At 33.4% G+C, this 25,055-nt stretch overlaps 3 protein-coding genes and 1 long non-coding RNA gene across 7 annotated transcripts; 1 reads left to right on the forward strand and 3 right to left on the reverse strand.

Moving 5' to 3' along the window:
• Positions 1-2,260: 2,260 nt before the first annotated feature.
• On the reverse strand, positions 2,261-5,397 carry LOC129872389 (protein trichome birefringence-like 19). Its single transcript, XM_055947380.1, has 2 exons — positions 4,742-5,397; positions 2,261-3,219 (listed from the first exon to the last, which is right to left on the reverse strand). The coding sequence occupies exons 1-2, from the start codon at positions 5,228-5,230 to the stop codon at positions 2,431-2,433; spliced, it is 1,278 nt and encodes a 425-aa protein (XP_055803355.1). The 5' UTR covers positions 5,231-5,397; the 3' UTR covers positions 2,261-2,430.
• Positions 5,398-6,104: 707 nt separating this feature from the next.
• On the reverse strand, positions 6,105-9,256 carry LOC129872388 (protein trichome birefringence-like 19). The gene is made up of 2 exons (XM_055947379.1): positions 8,669-9,256; positions 6,105-7,302 (listed from the first exon to the last, which is right to left on the reverse strand). The coding sequence occupies exons 1-2, from the start codon at positions 9,155-9,157 to the stop codon at positions 6,508-6,510; spliced, it is 1,284 nt and encodes a 427-aa protein (XP_055803354.1). The 5' UTR covers positions 9,158-9,256; the 3' UTR covers positions 6,105-6,507.
• Positions 9,257-11,163: 1,907 nt separating this feature from the next.
• Positions 11,164-24,702, reverse strand: LOC129874990 (protein trichome birefringence-like 19). 4 transcript variants are annotated; one of them, XR_008763039.1, is made up of 6 exons: positions 24,549-24,702; positions 21,825-22,126; positions 21,122-21,299; positions 20,847-20,906; positions 15,286-15,408; positions 12,025-12,106 (listed from the first exon to the last, which is right to left on the reverse strand). XR_008763039.1 is itself a non-coding variant. In XM_055950406.1 (2 exons), exons 1-2 carry the CDS (start codon positions 13,479-13,481, stop codon positions 11,342-11,344), a joined length of 1,617 nt encoding a protein of 538 aa, XP_055806381.1. In that variant the 5' UTR covers positions 13,482-13,513; the 3' UTR covers positions 11,164-11,341. The 4 variants fall into 4 exon arrangements, 1 of the variants encoding a protein (XP_055806381.1); XR_008763038.1 differs by having other exon boundaries at positions 20,847-21,299; XR_008763040.1 differs by lacking the exons at positions 12,025-12,106; positions 15,286-15,408 and having other exon boundaries at positions 20,454-21,299; positions 21,825-22,017.
• On the forward strand, positions 17,598-18,479 carry LOC129874991 (uncharacterized). Its single transcript, XR_008763041.1, has 2 exons — positions 17,598-18,074; positions 18,173-18,479. It is a non-coding gene; the product is annotated as an uncharacterized LOC129874991 (long non-coding RNA).
• Positions 24,703-25,055: the final 353 nt, after the last annotated feature.

The following is a 25,055-nucleotide window of genomic DNA, read 5'->3' on the forward strand; positions in this document are numbered from 1 at the left end:
TATTAAGAAATCATGGAATTTTTATATCTAATATATATATATATATATATATATATATATATATATAATTTTGATTTTATAAATATATAGTGTAATTTTTGAATGAATAGTGACCGATCCCCCACCCCACACACACCATACATTGATCAACCACTTGAAAAGAAGATAGTTGAAAAATCTGTAAGTCTCTAACTTGTCCTACTTTTATGTGATAACTGATAAAGATAATAAAACGAGAAAAAAGCAACAAGAACACCAATAATTTCAGAAATTAACTCAGAAGAGTACGTATCATAAGAGTTGGAAATTGGAATATTAATTTATTTCAATTGAAAAAAACTTTTGATTTGATGTATGAACAACCTTGATTTTTCTCTTGCAGGACAAACATACCCAATAAGAGTGGATTTAGCAGCTGGCACTCCCTTTTATTTATTCAAAAGAGGACAAATCTTATTGAGTTATTATTGGTAATCGTCAGTTTTAGCTGTCAAATTATTGTTCTTTCTGCCAATTTTCATCAAAGTATTGTATACTTCATGAATCATTAGATAAATTATGTTTTCCAACTTTCTATATTAAGATATGAAATTCAATTAACTAATTTGACCCTATATTGTGGCTTTGTGGGCTACAGTTCGCAAGAGTACATGGCGGTCGCATATGTAGGGAATCTTTTCGTAAAACTGTTTCATCTAATAAAATCTAATAAGGAGGTCACAAATTCAAGCTAAAAAAATAATCTCTTGTAGAAATATAAAATAAAATTGTGTATGATAGACTTTTTTCAAACTTCGCAAACTGCCGAACCTTAGTGCACTGTACTGCCACTTTATGGTGGTTGCATTTATACAATCTAACTTGTCACTTATCGAGTTTTAGATTCTTTCTCAAATAATCATATTTTAAGTGCATTTTGAACGAAATGAAAGACATGTCTCAACCGAATGAATAATGATCCTTAGAAAGGGAAAATACAGAAATTAGTCAATTTTTCTTGCAACTCTTTTAAAATTTCATTTGGTATCATAGTTTGAGCAATTTTAAAATATCATTTGTTAAGATTTACAAATCAAAATTTAATACACAATCTAATGATATGCCGTATAGAATTTTTATACTAAATGTAATCGCACCTTCAAACTTGGTGCATTTTGGAGGATTGAAAGGAAATCATTTTTTCATGAAAAACTTATCACTATTGTTTTAATATTAAAACAGTTTGCAGAATTATTAGTGTCTGATTGAGTATTAAAGTAGGGCAAAGGAATAGCAATCATGTCATGATTAGTGACATCGGGTATGAGTATAAATGTATAGTGTTTTGAGTATTAAAGTATGCCCCAAAGGAATAACAAACGTGTGATGATTGGTGAGTAGTGTTATGTTTGAGTACCTGGCTGCCCCTGCAATGGACGAAACAAGGGGGACTGCAGGCTGGCGAATATCGCCAATTAGTGTTGCGCGAAATTTTCTAAATTAGTCCGAATACTATTTGGGAAGTAGCTTGAAACACAGTTTAAATATTCTTGGATTAAGATTTTTCATAACCTATATAAACATAGTTTTATTGGTGTATTTGTTTCATCTTTTGTTGAGAAATAATACGAGTTGGTGATTGATGGTGGGTTTTCTTCCCCACGAGGATTTCCCGCGTCAAATTGTGTGTTATTTCTTTTTGTTATTATTGCTTTCATTGGTCGTTCTCTCATAACAAATAGTGACATCGTGTATGAGTATAATGCATGTTTTCTTGAAATCTTTTACATTCAAAAGTTGGCAGTAATGTTTGTGTTGATTGAAACAAGTATTATGGAATAAGATTACTTGAAATGTTTGTAATGAAACTTCCGCTTTTAACTTATGAAAGTCATCTTTCTTATTTGGTGGGAAAACAACATTTTCCACAGTTGAGGTGAACCAAACATTGGAACTTTGATTTCATCAAGAAAAAACATACCAAAAGCAGCCTAAACCGATTACAAAATTTATTCATATCCTCTTAAATGCTTTCATTTGCTTTCTCTTGAACAAAGGGTCTCTCAAAAACAATCTTTTTACCCGACAAGATAGGGATAAGGTCTATAATACATTCTACCATCCCCAGACGCTACAAGTGTGAGTACAGTACTGGGTATGTTGTTGTATATTATACTGCCGTCAAATGTCAACCCTTGTAACCACTCTTTTCAGTAATTCTTTTCCTATAAGCTAATGTGCTTATATATGGCTTTGGTAAAATATCAGCAGTCCTATAAAATTTAAGAAGGGACATCTTTTTCCAACCTTTTTTTAACAGAGCTATGGTTACATATTCACGGCAACATAACTATCCAAGAACAGAGTTTCTCTTTAGAAGACAACATCATGAGTCCTAAAAATAAAATGAAGCAAATCAAAGATCAGAATACATTGTTTAATTTTGGTCTATCATTGAAGCTTTTCCTCAAGGGATCTGATGCCCTCCATCTTGATCATATGAAACAAGAAATCAGACCAAGAATCAATAGGACCAGGCAAGCACCAATGAACACAGTCATTTGCCACATTTTCATTTGGCCAATGCCCATATTTACTTGGGTGACCATCTGGTCTCAACAACATGGCTCGCGTTGTATCCATCAATCTGAATCTCCTCCCCTTCATCTTCCCTTCTTTCTCCGCGACCTTAAACTCTTCAACTTGGATCCTATATTGCTCCATGCTTTGATCCTCCAACGCGGTCTCATTACCTCCATATGGCCTTGTCCTAACACAATCACCTCCCTCATTCCAGTTCCCGCCTTCATAATGAGAAGGTGCAAAAGTCCTAAGAATCGCCACACCCTTAAAATTTTCTAAGTTGTTGATGGCTTTAAGAGTAGTTCTGAATGCCCTTTGGTAGGCATAGGTTGATGGGAGTTCAGTAACATTTGGCAATCCACAGTACCTGCACCCGACTCGTTGGTTGTTTGCGTAGTAGACGCTGCACCGGGCAAACCAATGGCCGGCGTTTAAGATGATGTAGTCATATCCCTCAATTTTGGTGGTCCATTTCTCATCTGCTTCATCTAGGTAAAGGTTGTAGAGTCCAGTATGGCATGGACCATCTGCATCAGCTTCTTTCGTTGAAACCAAAAATGGCGACCAATACATTGATAGGGTGAAGTTATACGTTGTGTATTTGTACTTTTTGAAAGATTGATCTGGATTGTCAGAAATATCAACAGGATATTCAACCTAAAAACACAAAAAAAGAAGATCAATTTTTTTTATTTACTTCTTTGATTTTTGTTTAGAAATTAGATTTGTTTGGTAGGAGGGATAAATGATAATAACTTCGAAATAAATAAGATTATTTTATACTGAATTTGATTTGGTTAGAGGTATTAGTCCGTGATTACTACCCAAAGTGTTTAGCAAAGCGTCGGCTTGTCCCAAGCAATTCCCTGAAATAATTGCTTAATATAAGGATTAAGGACCATTCTCATGGTTATTAATTAATGATTTAGTCAAACAAATCTCTAGAAGGGCCCAATTATGGTTTTTTTCCGTCTTGGCATTTCTAAGAAGCAATTTTTTTTTCACCACCGATGTTTGATATTTATATTGGAACCCGATTAAAATTATATTCGTATCAAAAAATTCCACATAAGAGTAAAACACTTTCTAATAAAGACGACTCAAATCTGAGACCTCTAATTAAGAAGAAAATACTTATTACTCTACCACGACCATTATTGATCTAAGAAGCAAATTGTGACACCATTAGCAATTTTTCACGATAGATTCTTTTAAAGATATATATATTTAAAGGAGAAAAGCTCTTTATAATATTGGGGACCCGAAGAGATTTTCTGAGAATTAAAAAGCAATATGACAAATTTGACGCTGGCCCCCAATGTTCCTCCTATTGTCGTATGTCTCTGTTGTTCTTTTCTTGTAGAAGTACTTTTGTTTATTTTAATTTTTTTTAGGGATGAATAATAGTACTAATGAAATGAGAAAATACGTTTCTGGACCAAGAGGGCACCATTTCCAGCATGACAATGACTATATAATTAAAAGTTTCGCCGAGAAATAAGAAGGGAAGAAAAATCCAAAAGCTTGTAATTATTTTCAATAATTTGTAGTTAAATGCTTAATATATTTTAATGGGCTGCCTATTTTAATTTGATAGTGTTTTATGACTAGACTTTGATTCCTCCAAAGGCCCCAATGCTCCCTTCCCATCGAAAAATCATTCTGTCATTTTACTGTTAATGGCCATATTTTCCATTCAATCCGATATTTCTTTTGCCTCAATTTATAAATTATCATTTCAAGTCGTGTGAAAGGAATCATTGGTGTAAGTGTTTTGATAAATTATCTACATTGCATTTCTTGAAAGGTAAATTAACCTTTAATATTTTTGTAAAAAAATTATCGTAAGAAGAATCTTACACTTCTTATTTAAAGATAATATAACTTCATTTCAGTTTTATAATTCATAACCCTATAAATATTCTTTAATGCTGAAATCCTACAAGTGAGTGAGGTACGATAAGGATAAAATATATGCAGAGTTTATCATTTCGATTTCGAGGTTGTTTCAAAAAGATGAACAGATAAACTTTTTTGAAAATTTACAATATTTATACTTTAAAAAAAAATTATCTTAATTTTGTAAATCAACAACAAATAATGTTAGGAAGATGGACAAGTAATATGTGAGGGAGGCGAGTAATTCACCCTAGATCAATAGTAGAGAAGAGAAAGGTACCCGGGACAAGAGACATATCAGAGACTGCATTTGGTTTCTTCCAACAGAATCACCGACAACTGCCAATGACTTGTTTCTGACCAAATCCAGAAATTGAAACGGGTTGAAAATGGGGAGCTCACACCCATTAGGCTTCCACCTCCACTTTAAGTAATCACTATCGGGTCTTCCATGCTTCATACAGTTTTGGTGGTCATGGATTTCAGTACAGGTCGAATTCGTATAGTATGGAGCATCCGGATTCCAAATCCATTTTCCACTGAAAATATCACACGTCTCTGCTTCTTTAATCTCTATCTTCTGCTTCTCATTAGCATGATTTTTGGGTGAAATTTCAGATGGATTTCGGATTATTAAACCTCCTGGGTACCAATAAAATGGGTGATAAAGAGGGATAAGACCCAGAACCACAACTGCTAAAACTAAAAGTATAAATATACTTGGGGTTCTTTGAGCGGAAGTGGAGTATTTCCCAAAGAAAAGCTCCATTTCTGATAGTTAATTTTCTTCAATGGAAGGTTGAAAAGGAAAGTAGAGATGGGAGAAATTACGGAGAAAAATAAGTTGTTAAAGATACATAGTGCATGTAATTAAGAGGTGCCACTTTGTACGTGTATGTTGAGACTTGTGATAATCAGTGGCGGATTTAGAGGGGGGAGGGGAGGGGGGGGGGGGATTGAACGGTATATATAAGGTGCCTTTTTAAAGTTTATATATTTTGACTCAGTGGATGTTAAGAGGTTCAAAATTCACTGGACTAATGATAATACTAATTTTTCTTGGTACTACTTACTATTCTCCCTTTACAAGATTGGTCATTTCGACCCTCCTTAAAATAACTGAACTTATTTAATCCAAAATATTCATTTGTTATAAATGACTTTGATCTCTGTGTCACGAAGCTTGTGCGGATTTGTGATATCTAGGCAGCGAATGGGTCGAAGGAGAAAAAGTGGTGGTACAATATGCAATGGTGGTGGTACTACAACATTGACAGGGTATGAAACTTGTCACTGGGTTGGGTGGCTCATTTATACCACGCTAGGTTTTTGGAAAATTTATTAGGCATAACGTGTGGTGGCAGATTAGTTGTCTTCACCTTACCATTCCAACCTTTTCTCTTCTTTTTTTTTTAAACCCTTTCCTTACTTCTACTTACCTCACTAAAACAGAAAAGCTAAGCTATAGGAATTTCGGCTGCTTAGTTTGATTGCAATTTCTACAATGACTCCTTTTCTAATTTATGTCATGTTCAGTTTTGATCGGTAGCACGGGACAGGGTCCCGTAAGCCCCAAGTCTTGGGGCGCAAGCCTATGAATCTTTTATAGAAAAAAAAAGTTTGGAGTGATAATAATATAGCAATTTTCAAAAACAAAAACTAATTATGAAATTGAAGTTTTCAATACCATACGTACCATGCAAACACCCTTCTTCCACCATAGAAAAAACAACTCAAGTCAGTAACATAATTTAACCATATCTTGTAGTGCCGTCAATATGAGTCCTCTCTTAACAGAAATATTCCATTCCTGCAAGTAATGGGCTGGCTTTGGTAAACTTGAACCATATGTTCCCTTTGGTGTATGGGGAGAATTGAGAAATAACATCTGTTCTATAAAAATTCAACAAGGCTTTTTTTGCCCCAACTTTTCTAACGGTGCCCCAACCATAATGATCCAGGTAACAGAGTTCCTCTGTAATTCACAATCATTCTAAAAATAAATGAAGCAACTAAAAAATCAGAGTACATTGTATGATTTGGCTCTCATTGAAGCTTTTCCTCTAGGGAAATGGTGCCCTCCATCTTGAACATATGAAACAAGATATCAGCCCAAGAATCAATAGGACCCGGCAAGCACCAATGAACACAGTCATTATACAATACCACATTGGCATTTGGCCAATGCCCATATTTACTTGGGTGACCATCTGGTCTCAACAACATGGCTTGTGTTGTGTCCATCATTCTGAATTTCTTCCCCTTCATCTTCCCTTCTTTCTCCGCAACCTTGAACTCTTCAAGTTGGATCCTGTATTGCTCTAAGCTTTGACCCTCCAACGCGGTCTCGTTACTTCTATACGGCCTTGTTCTTGCACAATCACCTCCCTTATTCCATTCCCCACCTTCAAAATGAGAAGGTGCAAAAGTGCGAAGAATCGCCACCCCCTTAAAATTTTCTAAGTTGTTGATCGCTTTAAGAGCAGTTCTGAATGCCCTTTGGTAGGCATAGGTAAGTGGGAGTTCGGAAACATTTGGTATTCCGCAGTACCTACAGCCAACTCGTTGGCTGTTCTCAAAGTAGACACTGATCCGGGCAAACCAGTGGCCGGCATTTAAGATGACATAGTCGTATCCTTCAATTTCGGCGGTCCATTTCTCATCTGCTTCGTCAAGGTGAAGGTTGTAGACTCCAGTATGGCTTGGACCATCTGCATCTGCTTCTTTCGTTGACACCAAAAATGGCGACCAGTATGTTGCTAATGTAAAGTTGTAAGTTGTGTATTTGTACTTTTTGAAAGCTTCATCTGGATTATCAGATATATCAACAGGATATTCCACCTGAAGAAAAACAGAAAAGAAGATCAAAAAATTGTATTACTCTTCTTTGATTGTCACTTCAATTTGTTTTAGATTAGTATAACACTAATTCAGGTACATGCAGTGTTTAGCAAGAATCCGGGTTATTCCCCTAAGTGATTCTCGGGCTTAATATAAAATGTTGTATTAATTGACTAACATAATAACCATTGGTCATGTTTGTTAATGATTTAGTCAAATAAATCTCCAGAAGGACACCATTAACTTTTTACAAATTACGAACCCGCGTTACCAGGCTTGGGTTCTCTAATAATTTGGCACAATACAATGATGCATTATTCTAAGCTATATTTGAACAGGAAAATCTCTTTGGATCTAGCTATATAGTCATATTATAATATTGGGAACAAAGGAGACTTTCTGAAGATTAAAATGCAATATGACAATTTTCACGCTGGCCTCCAATGTTCCCCTATTGTCGTAAGTCTCTGCTTATCTTTTCTTGTACTATTTAATCTTTTGAGAGATGCTTAATACTCCCTTAGTTTCAATTTATTTTTTTCCTTTTCAATACGTTTAAAAAAGAATGTTTCTTTTTCTTTTTGGCAACTCTTTAATTTCAAGTTTCAACTTTTCACATTGACATGTTTAAGATCACAAGATTAAAAGGTCATTTTAATACATTTCACATATCTTTAATTTTTAGATTACAAGATTCAAAAATCTTTCTTTTAACTCTTTATCAAGTCAAACGGACAAACAAATTGAAATGAGAAATAACTTTGTTGGACATCCAAAATGAGAATGAATATGTTACTATTATAAGTTTCATTTTTACCCCAAAACAAAAGGAAGGGAAGAGAAAATTAAGCTTATTGGTTTCAAAAATTTGTAGTTAATATATTTTAATTTGATAATAGTTTATGATTAGACTTGCATGTAATACTTTGAACAGTTAGATGAGATTAAACGTCGTCGTACCATGCCCTATCGCATTTCAGGTTAAGATTATTCCACGACCATCCAGGTCCCTTCTCAGCTAAAAACTTTACCTTTCAAGTCCTTCATTTTACTGTTCAGGATCAAACCTTTCCCATTATTCCTCCACATTGCACTAGCTTTCACAGCTTCATGCCGGAAAACATTACGCGTTGACCTATTAATGGCGTCTTCCATGAAATTTCAACTAAATCTTGAAAAGTTCTAGCCTTAGGTAGACCAAATCTTCAATTAATCCTAATTTATGCAGCTAATCCAAGCTAGAGTTTAACGAAACTAAGATAAGCTATAGCATAATATTGTAGAAACAGTAATTAGCCATAGATCAGCAAGTACTCTGTTCAAATTGAAGTAAAATTAACAGTAATTGCAGAGAAGAAAATGGTACCCGAGCCAATAGGCATATCAACGACTGCATTTGATTTCTTCCAACTGAATCACCGACAAGTGCCAACGATTTGTTCCTAACCAAATCCAGAAACTGAAACGGGTTAAAAATGGGTAGTTCACACCCATTAGGCTTCCATCTCCACTTCAAATAATCCATATCGGGTCTTCCATACTTCATACAATTTTGGTGTTCATGGATCGCATAACAGGTCGTATTCGTGTAATATGGAGCATCCGGATTCCAGACCCATTCGCCGGTGAAGATATCGCAGGTCTCCGGCTCTTTAATCTTTATCTTTTGCTCCTCAGCAGCATGGTAATTGGGTGAAATTTCAGAGGGATGTTGGGTTGCTATATCTGCTGGGTACCAATTAAATGGGTGATAAAGAGGGATAATACCCAAAACGACAACTGCTAAAACTAAAAGTAAGAATATTCTTGGGGTTCTTTGCGGTGAAGTGGAGTATTTCCCAAAGGGAAGCTCCATTTTTCTTTGGGAATTTCTTCAATGGAGAGTTGTAAAGGAAAGTAGAGATGGGAGAAAAGAGTAAAAAGAAAGTAGAGCTAAGCTGTTAAAAATACATAGTGGATGTAAGGAAAAGGGGGCCAGTTTGCACGTATGTTGACTCTATGAACGTGCTAATCACATATTTTTAGCTTTAGTTTTTTTCTTGGTACTAAAAGTACTAATTCCTCTTCAATTAGGAGGTATAATTTGGATCCTAATCACTACAGATCCATGATTTAAAACCAGTAAGAACAATCTAATTATAGCATACACACGTACATGTAGACTTTTACTTCTACCTGAAAGGTGGTTAATAATTCGTTAAGCAATAAGAAGCAGACTTGAGAAAATAATTGGTAATAATTTGAGTAAATATTCACTCGTTATGTAATTATTAGTATTTGTAAATAGTGAATCATGTTATGGAACTTTAGTAGAGCAATTTGCACAGTTTGGGTACATACTCTGATTAGTTGTGTGAAAAAGAATGTTTTTTTTTATTAGTCATATATCCAACTATACTAATGCAAAGGTTTAACCGTAATCAGGGGCGGAGCCATCCAGGTGTCTCGTCAGAAAAATTACATTGTATACATGACTAAAATTTAATTTAATGGATATATATACAAGTGTTAACATCTCTTAACACAAGTTGAAATTTTAGTTTAGTGGTTAAGAAGCTGCAAAAATTGCTCGAGAATATATGTTCTATCCCTGATAACAACATATATTTTTTTACTTTATATTTTGACACCCCTTAATTAAAATTTTGGCTCCGTCACTGTCTGTAATGGGTTATAGGCTTAACGATTTCGATAATGATTTTAATTTATTTTATTATCGGGTTGTCAATTTTTAATGGTTTAAGGTTTTTTCTTAATTGGTTAATCGATAACACGATAGTCACTTAATAATTTATATTTATTACTGTTCGCTATATATAGTTTTTCATTTAGAATTTAGTTTTCATACTTTTATTTCTTGCCGTCTCAAACTTTTGATTATTATACAATGTTTTACATTTGCGTTTGAGCAAGACGCAATTTATCAATTCATGTGTATTGTTCATTTGGTTTGTCACCTTATTTCTAAGTGATTTTTAATGGGTTTCTAAATCAAATTTTAATGATTAAACCGATAACCAATAAGTCAATATCTTAATAATTTTATAACACTTTAACATGTCTATAAACCGATAATCAATAAGTCAAATCGATAAATTTTAAAATTGAATCGTACAAAACCGATACTCAGTCCCTAAACTAAACACTTATTTGGTTTTTAAAAATGACTTTTTAGCTATGTCCCGAAGCTTCTTGCGGTTATGTGAAACTTAAGAGGAAAAAAAGATTGGTGGTACAATGTGCAATGGTGTTGGTACTAGTGTCGGTTGGTTAGGTGGCTCATATGTATCAATCACTAGTGTTCTAAATTTATTTATTTGGCATAACGTGTGGTGGACTGATGGATCATTAGTTGTCTCCAGTATAGAGAGGTAACTAAGGACACGTTTTCAATTTTTTATTTATGGATTGATTAAGTAATATGTAAAATTTTCAGGAACAAAATTACTTAATGAATAACAAATACTTTCTTCATTTTAATTTATTTATCTTATTTTAATTTAATATAAAATTTTAAAAAATAGGTAAATTTTTTTTGAATTTTGTGATATTAAACTAAAAATATAAATATATTAAAATATTCTTTAATCTTATGATATTAAAAAACTATTAAAAAAACATTCTTTTTAAATGAAATCAACAAATTGAAACGGACTAAGTACTAATTTCCAAATGAGAGGAATACCGTATAACGAGATAAGACTTCATCTAATACATTTTATTATAGTATGGAAAAACTAATACACTAAAACTCTTATAGATATATTAAAAATATATAAACTATTATAAGTCGTACTATTATAGATATATTGCTCGAGTAAAATGGAATAATTCCAAAAAATAAAATTTACAAAAGTGGCATTTGCAAATGTACTTTCTTTATCTTTTCCTAATTTTGTGGAGCAATTTCCCCCTTCTAACCAAAAAGAAGAAGAAACAAGAAACAAGAATACACTAATAAGTAACATATCACAAGAAAAAATGAACTCTTTTTTTCAGAAAATCCTAAGAGATGAGATTTTTTTTTTCACACAAATGATTAATTTCCCACTTCTCTTTTCAACAATTCTAATAAGAAATCATTCCAAGCATCAATTGGTCCAGGCAAACACCAATGAACACAATCATTAGGCACCGTAACATTTGAATTAGCCCATCGACCATATTTACTAGGATGACCATCTGGTCTCAACAACATAGGTTGTGTTGCATCAAACAACCTAAATCTCAACCCTGTTCTTCTTCCTGCTCTTTGTGCAATCTTTAGTTCATCCAATTGAATCTTATAAAACTCCAAATTATAACCTTCAAGTACCTTTTCATTCCTCTTAAACGGTCTAGTCCTTGCACAATCTCCTCCTTTATCCCAAGGCCCGTTCTCAAAATGCGACGGCGCAAAGGTTCTCAAAAACGTTACACCTTTATAGTTTTCGAGGCTATTAATGGCCCGAATTGCCGTACGGAAAGCCCGTCGGTAACTGAAATACGATGTTACATGGCTAACGTTGGATTGCGGACAGTAGAGGCAACCTACGAGGCGACGATTTAAGTAAAACATTGTTGGACGGAAAAACCAATGGCCAGCTGAAATAATCACATAATCGAAACCTTGGATTTGGTTCGTCCAGAATTCATCGAATTCGTCAAGATACAAATTGAAGGGTTGTGTGACATCATTCGGGTCGGTTTTTTCAGTTTTTACTAAATAGGGTGCCCAAAACATGGAAATGTTGAAGTCGTAGTCTTTGTATATCCAACGTCTGTTTTCGTCTTGTGTTTCTGAAACATCCTCCGGATATACAACCTGAAAGAAAATCATTTGAAAATATAGAAGTTTCAACATATGAACCAACGTCTGCTTCATTGATTAATAAAAGAATATTTTCTCTTAGTTTACACAGAAATTATGGTAATCTTAAAACTCAGTTGGTTGGGTACCTGAACTTTCACCTTGTTGGTGAGAATTTCCCTCTCTATTTTCCCATCCCCAACCCCCAAAGATCAAATCTTAAATTTTGGCAGTGTTTTTATGAGGATTCTATTTATTTATCATGGAATTCTTATTCAAGATTATTGCAGTTCCTGTCTGGGAGGTTATAGGAGGGTCGTCTATATGAATAAGGTAGGGTGGGTGGTATGACTCAGATTGCTATTAATCTTCCTAACTGTGTGTGGGCTGAGCTTAGAGGTGTTAGAGCGCGTGAAGTTCATCACTACTTCGTAAGGGTACTTGTGTTGAAGGTCAACAGAAATTCAAACAGACAAAATGAATGAGTTAGAATTAAGGGTTATTTAGCGAAAACGAACGTTACGTGATGAGAACTTACCCTGGACAAGAGACATATCAATGACTGCATATGATTTCTAGCAACAGAATCACCAACAAATGCAAGAGACTTGCCTCTAACAAATTCCAAGAATTGAATGGGGTCAAATATTGGCAACTCACAATCATCAGGTTTCCATCTCCACTTCAAGAAGTCAGTATCAGGCCTTTCAAACTTTAAGCAATTTTGATGTTGCTGAATAGCATAACATGTATCATTTGTATAATAAGGCCCTTCGGGATTTTTCACCCATTCCCCCGAAAATAAGTCGCAAGATTCACTATGTGATACTTCAGACGACAAACTTCTAACATCGTCATTGCTAAGTGGTTTCTTTTGGTCTATTTTTTCTGGCACGACTTTAGGGACCGTGAAGTTACGTTGATGATGTCCGGATTTTTTTCTAGCATGTTGATTATGTCTCTCGAGTTTTTTTCTAGGTTTAGGTAGTACTTTTTTATCGATTAAATCACTTTTGGTCACAAATTTCGTACTTTTCTCATCTTTTTCAGGTAATTTCTCGTGTTTTTCTTGTTCTTGTTCTTGTTCATGTTCTTGTTTTTGTTCTTCCTTTATGGGCACATTACAAGGTTGCGTGGGCACGTCCTCCACGGGACATGGATGGTTAACTTGCAAATCATTATCCAAATGATCAACAACCTGAATTGTATCTTCTGAATTAGAAGAAATAACTTCTGAAATTTTCTTTTGAGAAGAATAACGTATAGAAGGATAGTAAATAGGAATAATTGTGAATAGGATGGTAATGACAATAAGAGGAGCAAGTTTTGGTGCGGTCTTTCTTCGTGTTTGAGGTTTCCCTATTGGAAATTCAGAGGATTGGAACTTCATGGAGAAAGCTTTGTATGGACATTAAGCAAAAAAAAAAATTATGAGGAGAAAATTATAAAGTAAAAGGGATGAAGGAAAAAAAAGAAAAAAAAGAGAGGTAATGATTAAAGAAGGTATTAAAGAAAGAGAGCTTATGGAATATACGCATGTTGCGCTAAATTCATTAACAAAGTGATGATCATCTCTTTACCAACAAAAAATTAGTGTTGATATTATGATATATAGCATTGAATCTAGTACACATTTTTTATGGGATACTTATTTTTCTTTTTCTTTTTTTATATCCGTTGTGTCTGTACTAGCTTAATTCCATATGCCTTAGATTCTATTAGGTATCTCCCATCAGTATAGGCATGAATAACGATGCTTATCAAAGCATAGATAATTAAAGAGAAATTATTATACCTAGCTTTTCTTTTGTGTCTCATAGTTTGTGAAATACTTATCTCTCAGGTACATATAAATTTCAGATTCGAAAGAAAAGAATGAAGGCAAGAAAAAGGAAATATGGGTATATATGCAAGTAATTTGTATTCCTAATAATTATATTGACCAACTTATTTTGTGCTTTTAATTTGGCATGTTTTATAAGAGAAGACTTGAGAATATGAGCATTACTCATGTTTATTAGTAAGAAAAAAATTAAGGTTTCTGTTTCTGTGTTTCAAAAAAGAAAACTAGTGGACAGAATTGCTATACAAGAGGAAAACTGGTTCTTGTAAAACTTTTCATTGCAAGCAATTTATACAGAACTTTGCTTAACATTTTCAGACAATCTAAAAAAAAAAAGAGTTAGAGAAGCATTTTGGGATAGATGAATACAACTTTGTAAACTTTTATTAGATGGGTCAGCAACATACGAGGAAAACATTGGGCCGTACTCGAAACATTCAGAATGAATGAATGAATTGGACCTACTGTTAGGAGACCATCAATTGTAAAATGAATCTTCCGAGGATCCTAAACAGTAAACAGTACCCTTAAATTAGAACAAACAAATTCCATCAATTTAGTGCCTAATTATGTGCTTTCACTTTAGTTTTTGAAATTATATTTCGTATCACATTTACTTCGCCAGTTATACATGTATCAAACGCATTCAAATACATATATTTCGAATACATGCAGGTCAAATTAGGTGTAATTTGATCAAGATACACTGTATCCAAGCATGATTTGCATGTATCTGGAGTACATTACTCTCCTCTCTAGCTCGCCTCTCTCCCTCTCTTGCTCGCTTCTCTCAGTATGTATCTGTATTTTTGAATGTATTTAGTATCAAAGATACATTTATTTAGTAACTTTGAACATGCATCTAACTTGATATCTGAAGGAGTGGTATATCTAACTTAAAATCTAGTACGAAATTATTAATTATTTCGACAATAATATATAATTATTTTAAACTATAGAGTAAATTAATATTTATGGTAGAAATATTTGTGTAATTAGATAGTTTTTCCCTTAAATTATGAGGTTGGCCCTCTAAGATCAAGAAAGAATATATGAAGGATCAAGACTTCCTTCGCCCTATTCTCAGTTTACAATTAAGGAATTTCATATGATTAGCATAAATTGATTAAACTAAATATAACCTGTTTTGAAACATACTGATCGAGTAAAAGTTTTTTACAGTGTCATTTTTTAGTCCTATTAATTTGGTTATCAAAGATAACTACTGTCTACAAGTTGTTGATTACCAAGCAAAGAAGTCAAATAAGTAACGTGTTTCGATCAATTAAAACTACAGAATAATATACAAATTACGTATTAAAATTGCAGTATATATAACTAATATTTGTACCTTTTTCTATCATTTGCGTCTAAACAATCAATTCCATAGCTCCATAAGCAATAGTGTATCATAGCCGAGACAATACTGAACTCTCTCCATCCCATGACAGCTCTTTAAATAATAAGTGAATAACTGAAGGAATAATCATGAAAAGAAATGAACGGCAAGGCCAATCTAAAATTTAAAATTTATGAATTCTACGAATATCCCAAGTTAATTTATAATAATAACTAACAAGCCCACAGTAAAAAAATTTAATACATGTATAGAATCTCAGTAAGAATTATTAAATTTGTGAATCTATATGTTATATGAGTTTGTTTTATTGAAGTGGGTTGTGGCCTAGTCTGATCCACTTTTCTTGCAGAGCAGAAATGCAGAATATATGTCTCTGTATTAATTAGGCTGCTCAATCAATCAATTATCGAAAAGAGGACACCACATATACACAAAGTTATGGTGAGGAAGTTGTTTGCCTCCTCCATCAATGATAAGTACCTTCACCTTCTTTTGTTTATCATTTTTTTTTCTTCTCCTATTTGTATTTATCTTCATGTCATATGGAATCTCATCTGTACTTGTCATGAATTCTAGTGTCATATTCTAATATTAAAACAACACCTTTTTTTGAGAAATTAATCAACTCTCGCTATCAAAATAAGAACACAATTTTTATAACCACATGAAACCAAATATTTAAGAATGACGAGGGTAAAGACTCAAAAAATCTGAATATAAAAGAAGAAAAAAAAGTGTGATTAGGCCACTTAAGCGAAATCAGGATTTATATTTTACCAGTTTAACATTTAAGATTTTAGCATTGAATTATTATATATCTTTATGATTATAAGTACATATATACTATTTGTTATAATTTTAGTGAATTTTTACATAAATTTATACCGTGTCAAAAATATTGTATTCAAATGAAACCAATATCAATCTGTATCCGCCTTTAGGTGATTGTGATAGGCTGACGTATAGCAGTAGAATATTTCAGGAAACAACATTATGTGCGTAGTATTTCTAGAAGTTGTCATATTTTATACACAAAATAACAAACGGTTACTCTACAATATCATTGAACGTCAAGACTGTAATACTTTTCCAGCAAAAAAGAAAGAAAAAAAGAAGATAAAGAAACTTCAAAAGAAACTGTATAGGCAATCGTAAACCATGCCCAAGTTCTAAGCCCCATGTAAGGTTTGGTAAGTTATATTAATTCGAGGTAAATATTCGACAGGGATATAGTTTTTATCCTCCGTGAGGGTATTAAATGGATAGATTGGATTATATACATTAAATTAGAATAAATTAAGTTGGGGTATAACCTCTCCTGTGTTTATTTGGATAAATGCATGAGTCAATTTTGACGAAATAATGACTAATTAATAATTCAACTCGTTGACTCAAAAAATATTTGTCATTTGCTTTTTTATTTATCATGATAAATTCTTTTCGTTTCTTTTTAATTGTAAGGTTCCTTTTTTTAAGAGTTAATTTAATTAATTTTTAGCTAAATTAAATTAATTAATTTGATTTTTTAAATTAAAAATTAAATTATTCAAAAATTATCCAAAAAGTACTGTAAATTACAATTTTCTTCATATCAATATGATTAAAAAATATTTTAAAATGTTAGTCAAAATTCATATCGTTAGACTTTCAAAAAGAAAATTATAAAAAATAAAAAGGAATAGAGTCAAACAAACCAAAATCCAAAAAAATCTTTTTATTTAGAAAATTTAAGAAATGGCTTTGGAATTGTCGTATTCTTTAGTGAACAGTTGTGTCCGTTCATTTAAGACCTCAATATATTACTTACAAACTATCTAAGAGCCCGTTTGGATGGATTTAAAAAAAAATAACTTTTATGTATGAAGTGTTTTTAGAACTTTGAAGTGCTGAAAGTTATTTTTATAAATAAGCAGTTGAGTGTTTGAATAAAAGTGCTTATGTTGAAAATAAGTGCTTGTTTTAGGGTTAAAAGAATAAAAAGGATAGTTTGGGAATTTAGTTAAAATATAAGGGATATAAAAGTAATTTTCATGATCAAATAAAATAGCTTTAAGCAAAAAAAAGTTAGAAATCCTAACTTTTCATTTTTGACTGACTTTAAGAACTTTATGGCTTAAAGTTAACATTAGGCAAACACGTCCAAAAGCTAAAAAGAGGCTTATAAGTTAGTTTAACCAACTTAAAGTCCATCCAAACAAGCTCTAACAAGTTTTACTGTACATTGCAATTGTAAGTTTAAATTCCAACAACTATACCGTTTTCTCCTCTCTTTTTTCATTCTTCTTCTTCACCTAGTTATAAAGTGTGAATTCAATTCTCATATACCCTTCCCTAGTGTAATCCTGCCCAAATGTAACAGGAGTAAGTTTTTCTGATGAAATAAAAATGGTTATGGAATTCATCAAAGGGGAGTCAACGTCTTTTTCTTACTCCATGTATAACTGAAATATGCGTGGTCCACTTTAAAAACTGTTAAAATGCCTTCATTGCATGATATCCAACCGTTATTCATTCACATTATCTCCCTCACTTTGCTTTCCTCCAAACGTCACCTAAAACCAAATTAACAACCCCCCTCCCCCCCCCCTCCCAAAAAAAAATAAAAAATAAATCTCCTTACTTTCTTTTTATCTGTAAAAAATACAAGGATTACAGCAATTATTTTGGTAGTACCACTACTATAAAAGCAGCCTCTTGTTTTATATTCAGTGCTTACAAACATCACTCAAATTCCTTTTTAGCCTTTGTCACCCTTGTATGATTTTTGCTCTACTTTCTTGGTATACTTTGTTTCTCTCTGTTTTTTCTTGTCTTTACTTCCTGTGTATAATCTTTCTGGGATTGGTGGTACTTATAGGTTACAGTATTTGTTTTGCAGGGTGCTATTAATTAATCGAGAAGGAAATGATGGGGTTTGAGAGATTAATGGTGAATTTGAAGACGAAATTGAGGAGGTCCCTGAAAATGAAGGAATCATACGACAAGATTGAGAAAAGTGAAAGCATGAGAGTGGAGATTAGGAGCAAGAAGGCTCGTAAGCTTATTGAACAGACTCTTAAAATTGCTGATTCCCCCAAATCCAGAAGCTATCCTTTCTAGTAATATGTTTAGAACCTTGTAATGAATGACAAGTTTCGTCCCAACTTTGATAAGAAAATCAAATTATATGCAGAAGTTTAGTGGAATCTCTATCCTCTTCTCTTCTAATTTTCGTACACACACACACAAATCTTTCAAGTGCAAAACGCACACACACGAAGAAGTAGAAGTAATTGTGGAGGCACATGATTCGATAGTTACTCAATACGGATTCTCTGTTTACATCCGTTTGCTTTTCCATTTAAGGCATTTAGTATTCGAAACTCACTGATTTAATATGATTTCATGCGAAATAAAAAGGAAAAGCACTAAGAAGTTCTTCATTCTGCTAGAACTTGAAATCTTTGATTACTTGAAACCTTTGATTACGGGTGTTTTATGTCAAGTTGTGTTAGTTTAGAAGATAGTGACAATTCACAGATTAGCTAACTAACATCATTGCATCTCCCTCTCTCAATATATAAAAGCAGAGCACGTTTTAGTTATTTGGTTTTTTCTGGCCTGTTTAGCCTGAAATCTTGCATTTGTAGACACTAATTTTTTCACCTTCTTTCACTTGCCGGAATATTCTCCGGTAGAATTGAGAAGTTAAGTGAACATTTGTGTTTTTCTTTGAATTTGTTGGAAATTAGATTGCTGGTGATTTTTTTAGACTAGAAAGCTTGTCACTTGAGAATAGATTTAGAAGATTTATTTAGTCAACAACTAATTTGAGATAGAAGTAATTGACTAATTGAATGATTGAATGTTGATACTTAATAGTTAAGTTCCATTATATTTACTAAATCTGTAGAATTCCCCATTTCTATACAATAAATAAAAAAGGAGAAGATCGGTAGTAGAAGGTAACGAACTAGAGACTCAGAGAGAGATCAGAAGCAAAATTTGACAACGAGAAGGCGGAACCCAGGTGAAGTCTCATTCAGGCTTTTTACTAACCACCTCAATCTTTGTGCTTGCGGAAAAAAACCCTTCTCAACCTTTGTAATTTCTAAATGTATATGAATCTCTGGTTATTGTCATGCTTCTTACCAGATCTACTCAACTATCACTCTTACGTAGGATCCACTACAGAATAACTAAATATTGTTTAGTGCGAATGAACCAAGAAAAGAGAAAACAAAACATGGGAGGAAAATAATTAGTGTCTTATGCTGTGTCTTTATTGGTGAACTATTGCATAGACTGAGATGTGATTAGCAAGCAATAAGACAAATGATGAGTCATTCACAGAAAAAGCAATAAAAACAAAGATACAAATAAATTAAAGCCATGCAAGTTTGGCTCTGAACCTACTTTTGACGGTACTCAGCACAGCTAATTCTTTAGGCAAAAAGATAGTAAGCAGAGTACGGTAATGAAGAAAGTGAGAGATCAAAGCACTACGTGTTAGAAAAACAAAACAAAAAATACTACATGTCTCTATGGAGATGTGAACACTGCTGGATCTGTTTTTTACATTTTTATTTTTCCCCTCTTGGCATGAGATATGTTTCTTTTTTCAAGATGTAATCCACCACAAATTAAAAAATTAAAATCATAGTAATTCTTTTCCCCATAAATCATAATGACATTTCGTCAGGCGTATGTAAAAGAGTACTAAATACAAAACAGCGAACAGCACCCATTTTTTTTACTCAATCATAAAGAGTATAAGCCAACAGTTAGTTACTATGTAGCTGAAATTTATCCTTGCTGCTTATGAATACATCGAATTGGAGAAAGATAGTTAAGTTAGCCAACTATTTGTGATTGGAAATGATTTAAAGTTCTCTTTTCAGCATTAAAAAGAAAGGTCAATGGGACCCTTCAATATGAATGGTAAGAATTAGCATTCTTGTTGAAAATAGATTTATGGATGGAATCAATTATGCACTAGTTTCAGTGATTGAAAATAAATAAATATACTTCTAATGCCGAATCAGAATTAATTAAGACAAAAATAAAATATTTGATTAAACTCAATGTAATAGCTATGAATAGTCATCGACTTTTGAGAAAGAATAGAAAAATGAGACCTATTATAGGACATATACTGCATTACAAACGATCATTTTCAATACCAAGCTTGGTTTGATGCAATGCATATTCGTAGAATTGTGTCTGACTAAAAAAGGCACCTTCAAGGAGGCCGCCCACATATGCTTACTAGTTACTACTGTCGTGCAGAAATGGTTATATTCTGCTTGTCTTTTTCTGCCTTATTTTTCTTGTCCTAGACAAAGCTAAATTAAATCTCTTTGGTCCTTAATTGCATCATTATCCACGTAAGAGTCAGAGAGAAGAGTGATCACTTCTGCAGACCAATATTATATTTACGGGCTAAAATAAAAAGATAAGTGTTTGAGGTACCTTACCTAAGGGTGATTTAGCAATAAATAAAATGGGGGTAAATTATCAAAAATTAAGGTTCATATCTCAGTACACAGAGCAAAAAAAAGGTGATTTCTTACCTCTCTTAAAGCCTTGGCAAACAGAGTTGCTTCTTATTTGTATTAGTGAAATAGCAAGACCTGATGAAATAGTTGAAGTGCACTCAAATTCCAAACAGTACTACCATTGTCAGAAAACGGTAAAACCAATATTGAAGTCTTAATCAGTTCCTTTGATTGAAAGTTGATTTGTTATTCACTCACAACGGAGTTGACAAAAATACAGTGAATAAAACCATAACATAGAAAGTGAAACAGCTAACAGCCTAATATAGACAAATAATATATTAACTTACCGTGTAGTTCTGAAATTTGGTTAGATGAACTAAGTCATGTCATTTTCCACTGTTAATGCAGATTCATGTCTCACATTGAATCGTCATCAACAGCAAGCAAGTTCAGATTTTTGGATCTCTCCAACGGCTTTTATTGATTTCCATAGAAACAGTATATTGAAACATTAGAGCAACCTAACTGCAAATTATTAGCCAAGTAAAGAAGAAAAGTTTAAAAAGGATAAAGTCTTCAAAGAATTAGCTGGTAGAGCTATCATTATCAACATGAAGTCTTAAACTTGTCGATTATGAAACCATTTTGTTTGTAACATCAATTGCTCCTCATTATCAGTGCTCAACCACTAAAGAGCCTTTTGAGGGGAAAAAATTCTGGTCATTAACACATAAAATTAAGACATAAGTTTTTCATTTTTCTAGGGATGAAGATTACAACAGATAAATTAACAAAGATGCGAAATGGAGAGGAAAAACAATTTACTTCCCTCCGCGTAGCTTTATATTACTATCAAACAAAGTGAGAACATGTCGGAACAATATGACGCATCTATTGTAGCCATTATTACCCTTGTTGCAAGCTTCGTACCAAAGAAGCAAAGACTACTTGATAACATGCCCATAAGTCCTATATTACATGCCCCAGGGTGTGCATTTATTGTGCAGATGCATGATGAAAGACATGACAATAAGGTAATAACCACATTACCTGATCAATTAGTACTCCAAGCATGCTAATCACAGCTAGGATGGTAGACTCCTGCATCGAATGCACGTCCATGGAAGCAAAGGAGGATCTAGACAATAGGAATGAACATAAAGAGTCTGGCAGAGATTGCATGTGACTAGTAATTCCCCTGTTCCCGGCAAGAATATTGACAGCAAACTGGTGCTATTGATGGCTACACAACCCAAAAAATCAAATGTAGAGCTCAATAATACACAAGTCTAAGACAGACTGAAGCACCTTCTTTCTTCTAAATCAGGGATGCTTAGGAAGTACACAAGCTCCTGTTTAGAAAACTTTAGCAAATGAGAGAAATATTCTGAACAGCATATGAAAACAAATGAGGCAGAGGCACAAATTAATATATGATCTTCCTCGTTTGTTGTTGAATATGGGAGTGAATTCAAAAGACGCTTTGCTAAATACAACCCATTCTCAATCCACAAAAAGCACATTAGATGTACTTCTCCAGTTCTCATTTTTACGTGAGGCAGTTCAATAAGGTTAATAAATTAGAAACACTAAATATGAAAAATAAAACAGTATCCGAATTCACAGAATTCACTGTGTATCCTTAAAGAATTTAATCCCCTCACTGTACCCAAGGTTATGGATTATTTCCTCCCAGGATAAAACGGATAGAACATTAAAAAAGTAGTGGTACCTCAAACTTCGATAATATCAGCAAACTCAGAAAAAACAGCAACGTAATCACACAAAGCCACAACTTTGTTTGTAAAAAAATACATGCAAAAGAGAAGAAATTTTTTGATGTCTAAAACTGAGATGAGGTTTCTCTATTTATAGCCAACAATAGGTTAGAATATGCATGTTCAGAACAGTTTCATCTGTTCAGAATAGGCACGGTGCCTTTTGGGAAGAAAGTGTCTTTTCGGAAGGAACATGTCCTTCCAAAACATTTCCGCGAAATTTAAAATAAATCTCGTTTTTTGTTATTTTAGTTAATTTCGCAAATTTAATAACAATCAATCACATCATTTGTCGAAGCCGAAGCCGAGCGGCGACGACGATGGGCAACCTCTACTTAACCCTTTATGAGTTAAAAGGAAGTCTTTCATAATATAAGGACAAGACTTTTCCTTTCTTCTACCAATTAGGGAGAAATGACTCTTCAACTTACCTTTATTTGGTTCCCCACATTTCTCAATTCTTCTTTTCCATTCTTTCCCATTCACACTCCACTTAAACCCAACATGAACATTGGCATTCAGGGAGAACATTGACATATTAAGTGAAATGTTTTAACCTGATCCTTCGGCCTATGCCACATCCCATCCAGCCTCCTTACCACGAAGGAAAAGGGAAATGAAACAGGGATGAGACTGCTCTTTATGTACAATAGCTGATATAAAAGTTTTTGCCGATAAATATTGTACCATCTCCAATTTTGGTACTTGTAAAATGTCCTATGCAAGATCAGTAGCCTAAAGTTGGCTATCAGAGGTACTTCTACTACTAACTATGTTAAACAGTGTGAGCAGAGGAACCTTAGAATGCAAAATATAATTGGCTATCAGTAAACTTACATAAGAAGGGAACCTTGATGATTCTCCCATCAGAAAGTTGGCTATCAGAGGTACTTCTATTAGTATCTACGTTACATTATGAAGCACATCTGCTCAATAAACTTACATAACTACATTATGATGATTATCCAACGAGCAAGTACATGTATGTTCTTTCCTTGACGATTCTTTTTGGAATAGTTTGAGAGTATGTCTTTTTATAAATAGGGAAATCATCATCCACATAAGGTGGACCACCTTTGTAATGGAAATGAAAATAGCCTAGCACAAAAGGGAAATGAGAACCTTTCTGGTTGATGCATATCACAAGGATTTTGAGAGGTAAATATCAAGTGAAATAAATTTCAACGGCCAAGCATCAATGCTTCATTTACATTCAGAGGAAGTATAATACAAATATTATGAAGAGAAAGAAAGATGTTTAAGAAAAATGAGTAAATCTCTTTTAATAAAGTTGAATCTGTCCAAGGGACATAATCCTTTTCTTCCACTTTATAATAAACTGCTGGTTCTTTGGGGTGATTGAGTGGATTAGTTTCTCTAAGTAGTGGAATTATTAATATTGAAAGTTGGGCAGCAGAATCATGGCATATCTGACTGGCATTAGGGCTTTGAAGCAAAGAAAAGAGGGTTTTTTCTGGCTAAAGGATTTCAGATGATCCACCACAGCGACTAGCGAGAGGTTCAGCAGAGATCAATATCTAAGGAGAAAACTTTAAGTAAATTAACTACGCCTCAATCCAAATAAATTAGGTCGGCTACATGAATTCTCTGTACCAATTCCGCTCTATTCAATTCCGTTATCATAATTAGACTCTTTTAAATCGCTCCTCAACCTACCTTGATATTCCTCTTTATCCGCATTCTAGAAGTTGGCGCAGAAGGAGGCAGGCAAACAATTGTAAGGAAAAAAAATGGCTAGGATTCTGGTGAATGACTGAGTCCCGGAAGTAAAAAGTGTACTAAATGAGTGGAATGCTTCATAGAATCGGCATGTTTCTCCAGCTTTAGCTACAATTCAACGAGATGAAACCTCTCGGAATCATGATATCCACTAATAGAACTGGGAAAAAACGATGAATATTCTGAAATAAAAGTCTATATTAAAGCAATTGGATGCAATCTTACAAGCAGCTAGGGCAAACCTAAAGGTCCTTACCTTTGGTATGCTGTGGATTTGCGTCGTCTTCTTCCATGGAAGCTCTGCTGAATGCTGTAATTCCTTTGCCGGGAAAGGGGAAATTTTGAATTCCCACGCGGTTTTTTTATTCCTTTTTATTGTAGCCTGAAAGAACTTTCGGGTCTGATCCCACTTCTGTAGTTTTACAGGGTATAGAAATTTCGAACTAGGTTTTATTTCGTAACACTAACTTCCCAAAAATTTCAATATTAGGCATACCTTCTCATTTAATTTATTTATTTATAATTTTTTTCTATTTAATTTTAATACTAAAATATATTATATGTTAGATCTTTAATTATTCAATATTGGACCTTAGTCGAATTAGAATTTTGAGTTTATGAGTTTTAGATTTTAGGAAAAAGAAAGATGAAGAAATTCTATAATAAATTATTTATACATATTAGGTAGATTTTTAAAACAAATACATAATTTGCACCAAAGCTACTGAATTCTGGCTGAACTCGTAATCGAAATGCTAACTCC

Source organism: Solanum dulcamara, chromosome 11 (assembly GCF_947179165.1).
Source record: "Solanum dulcamara chromosome 11, daSolDulc1.2, whole genome shotgun sequence".
Taxonomy (NCBI): domain Eukaryota; kingdom Viridiplantae; phylum Streptophyta; class Magnoliopsida; order Solanales; family Solanaceae; genus Solanum; species Solanum dulcamara.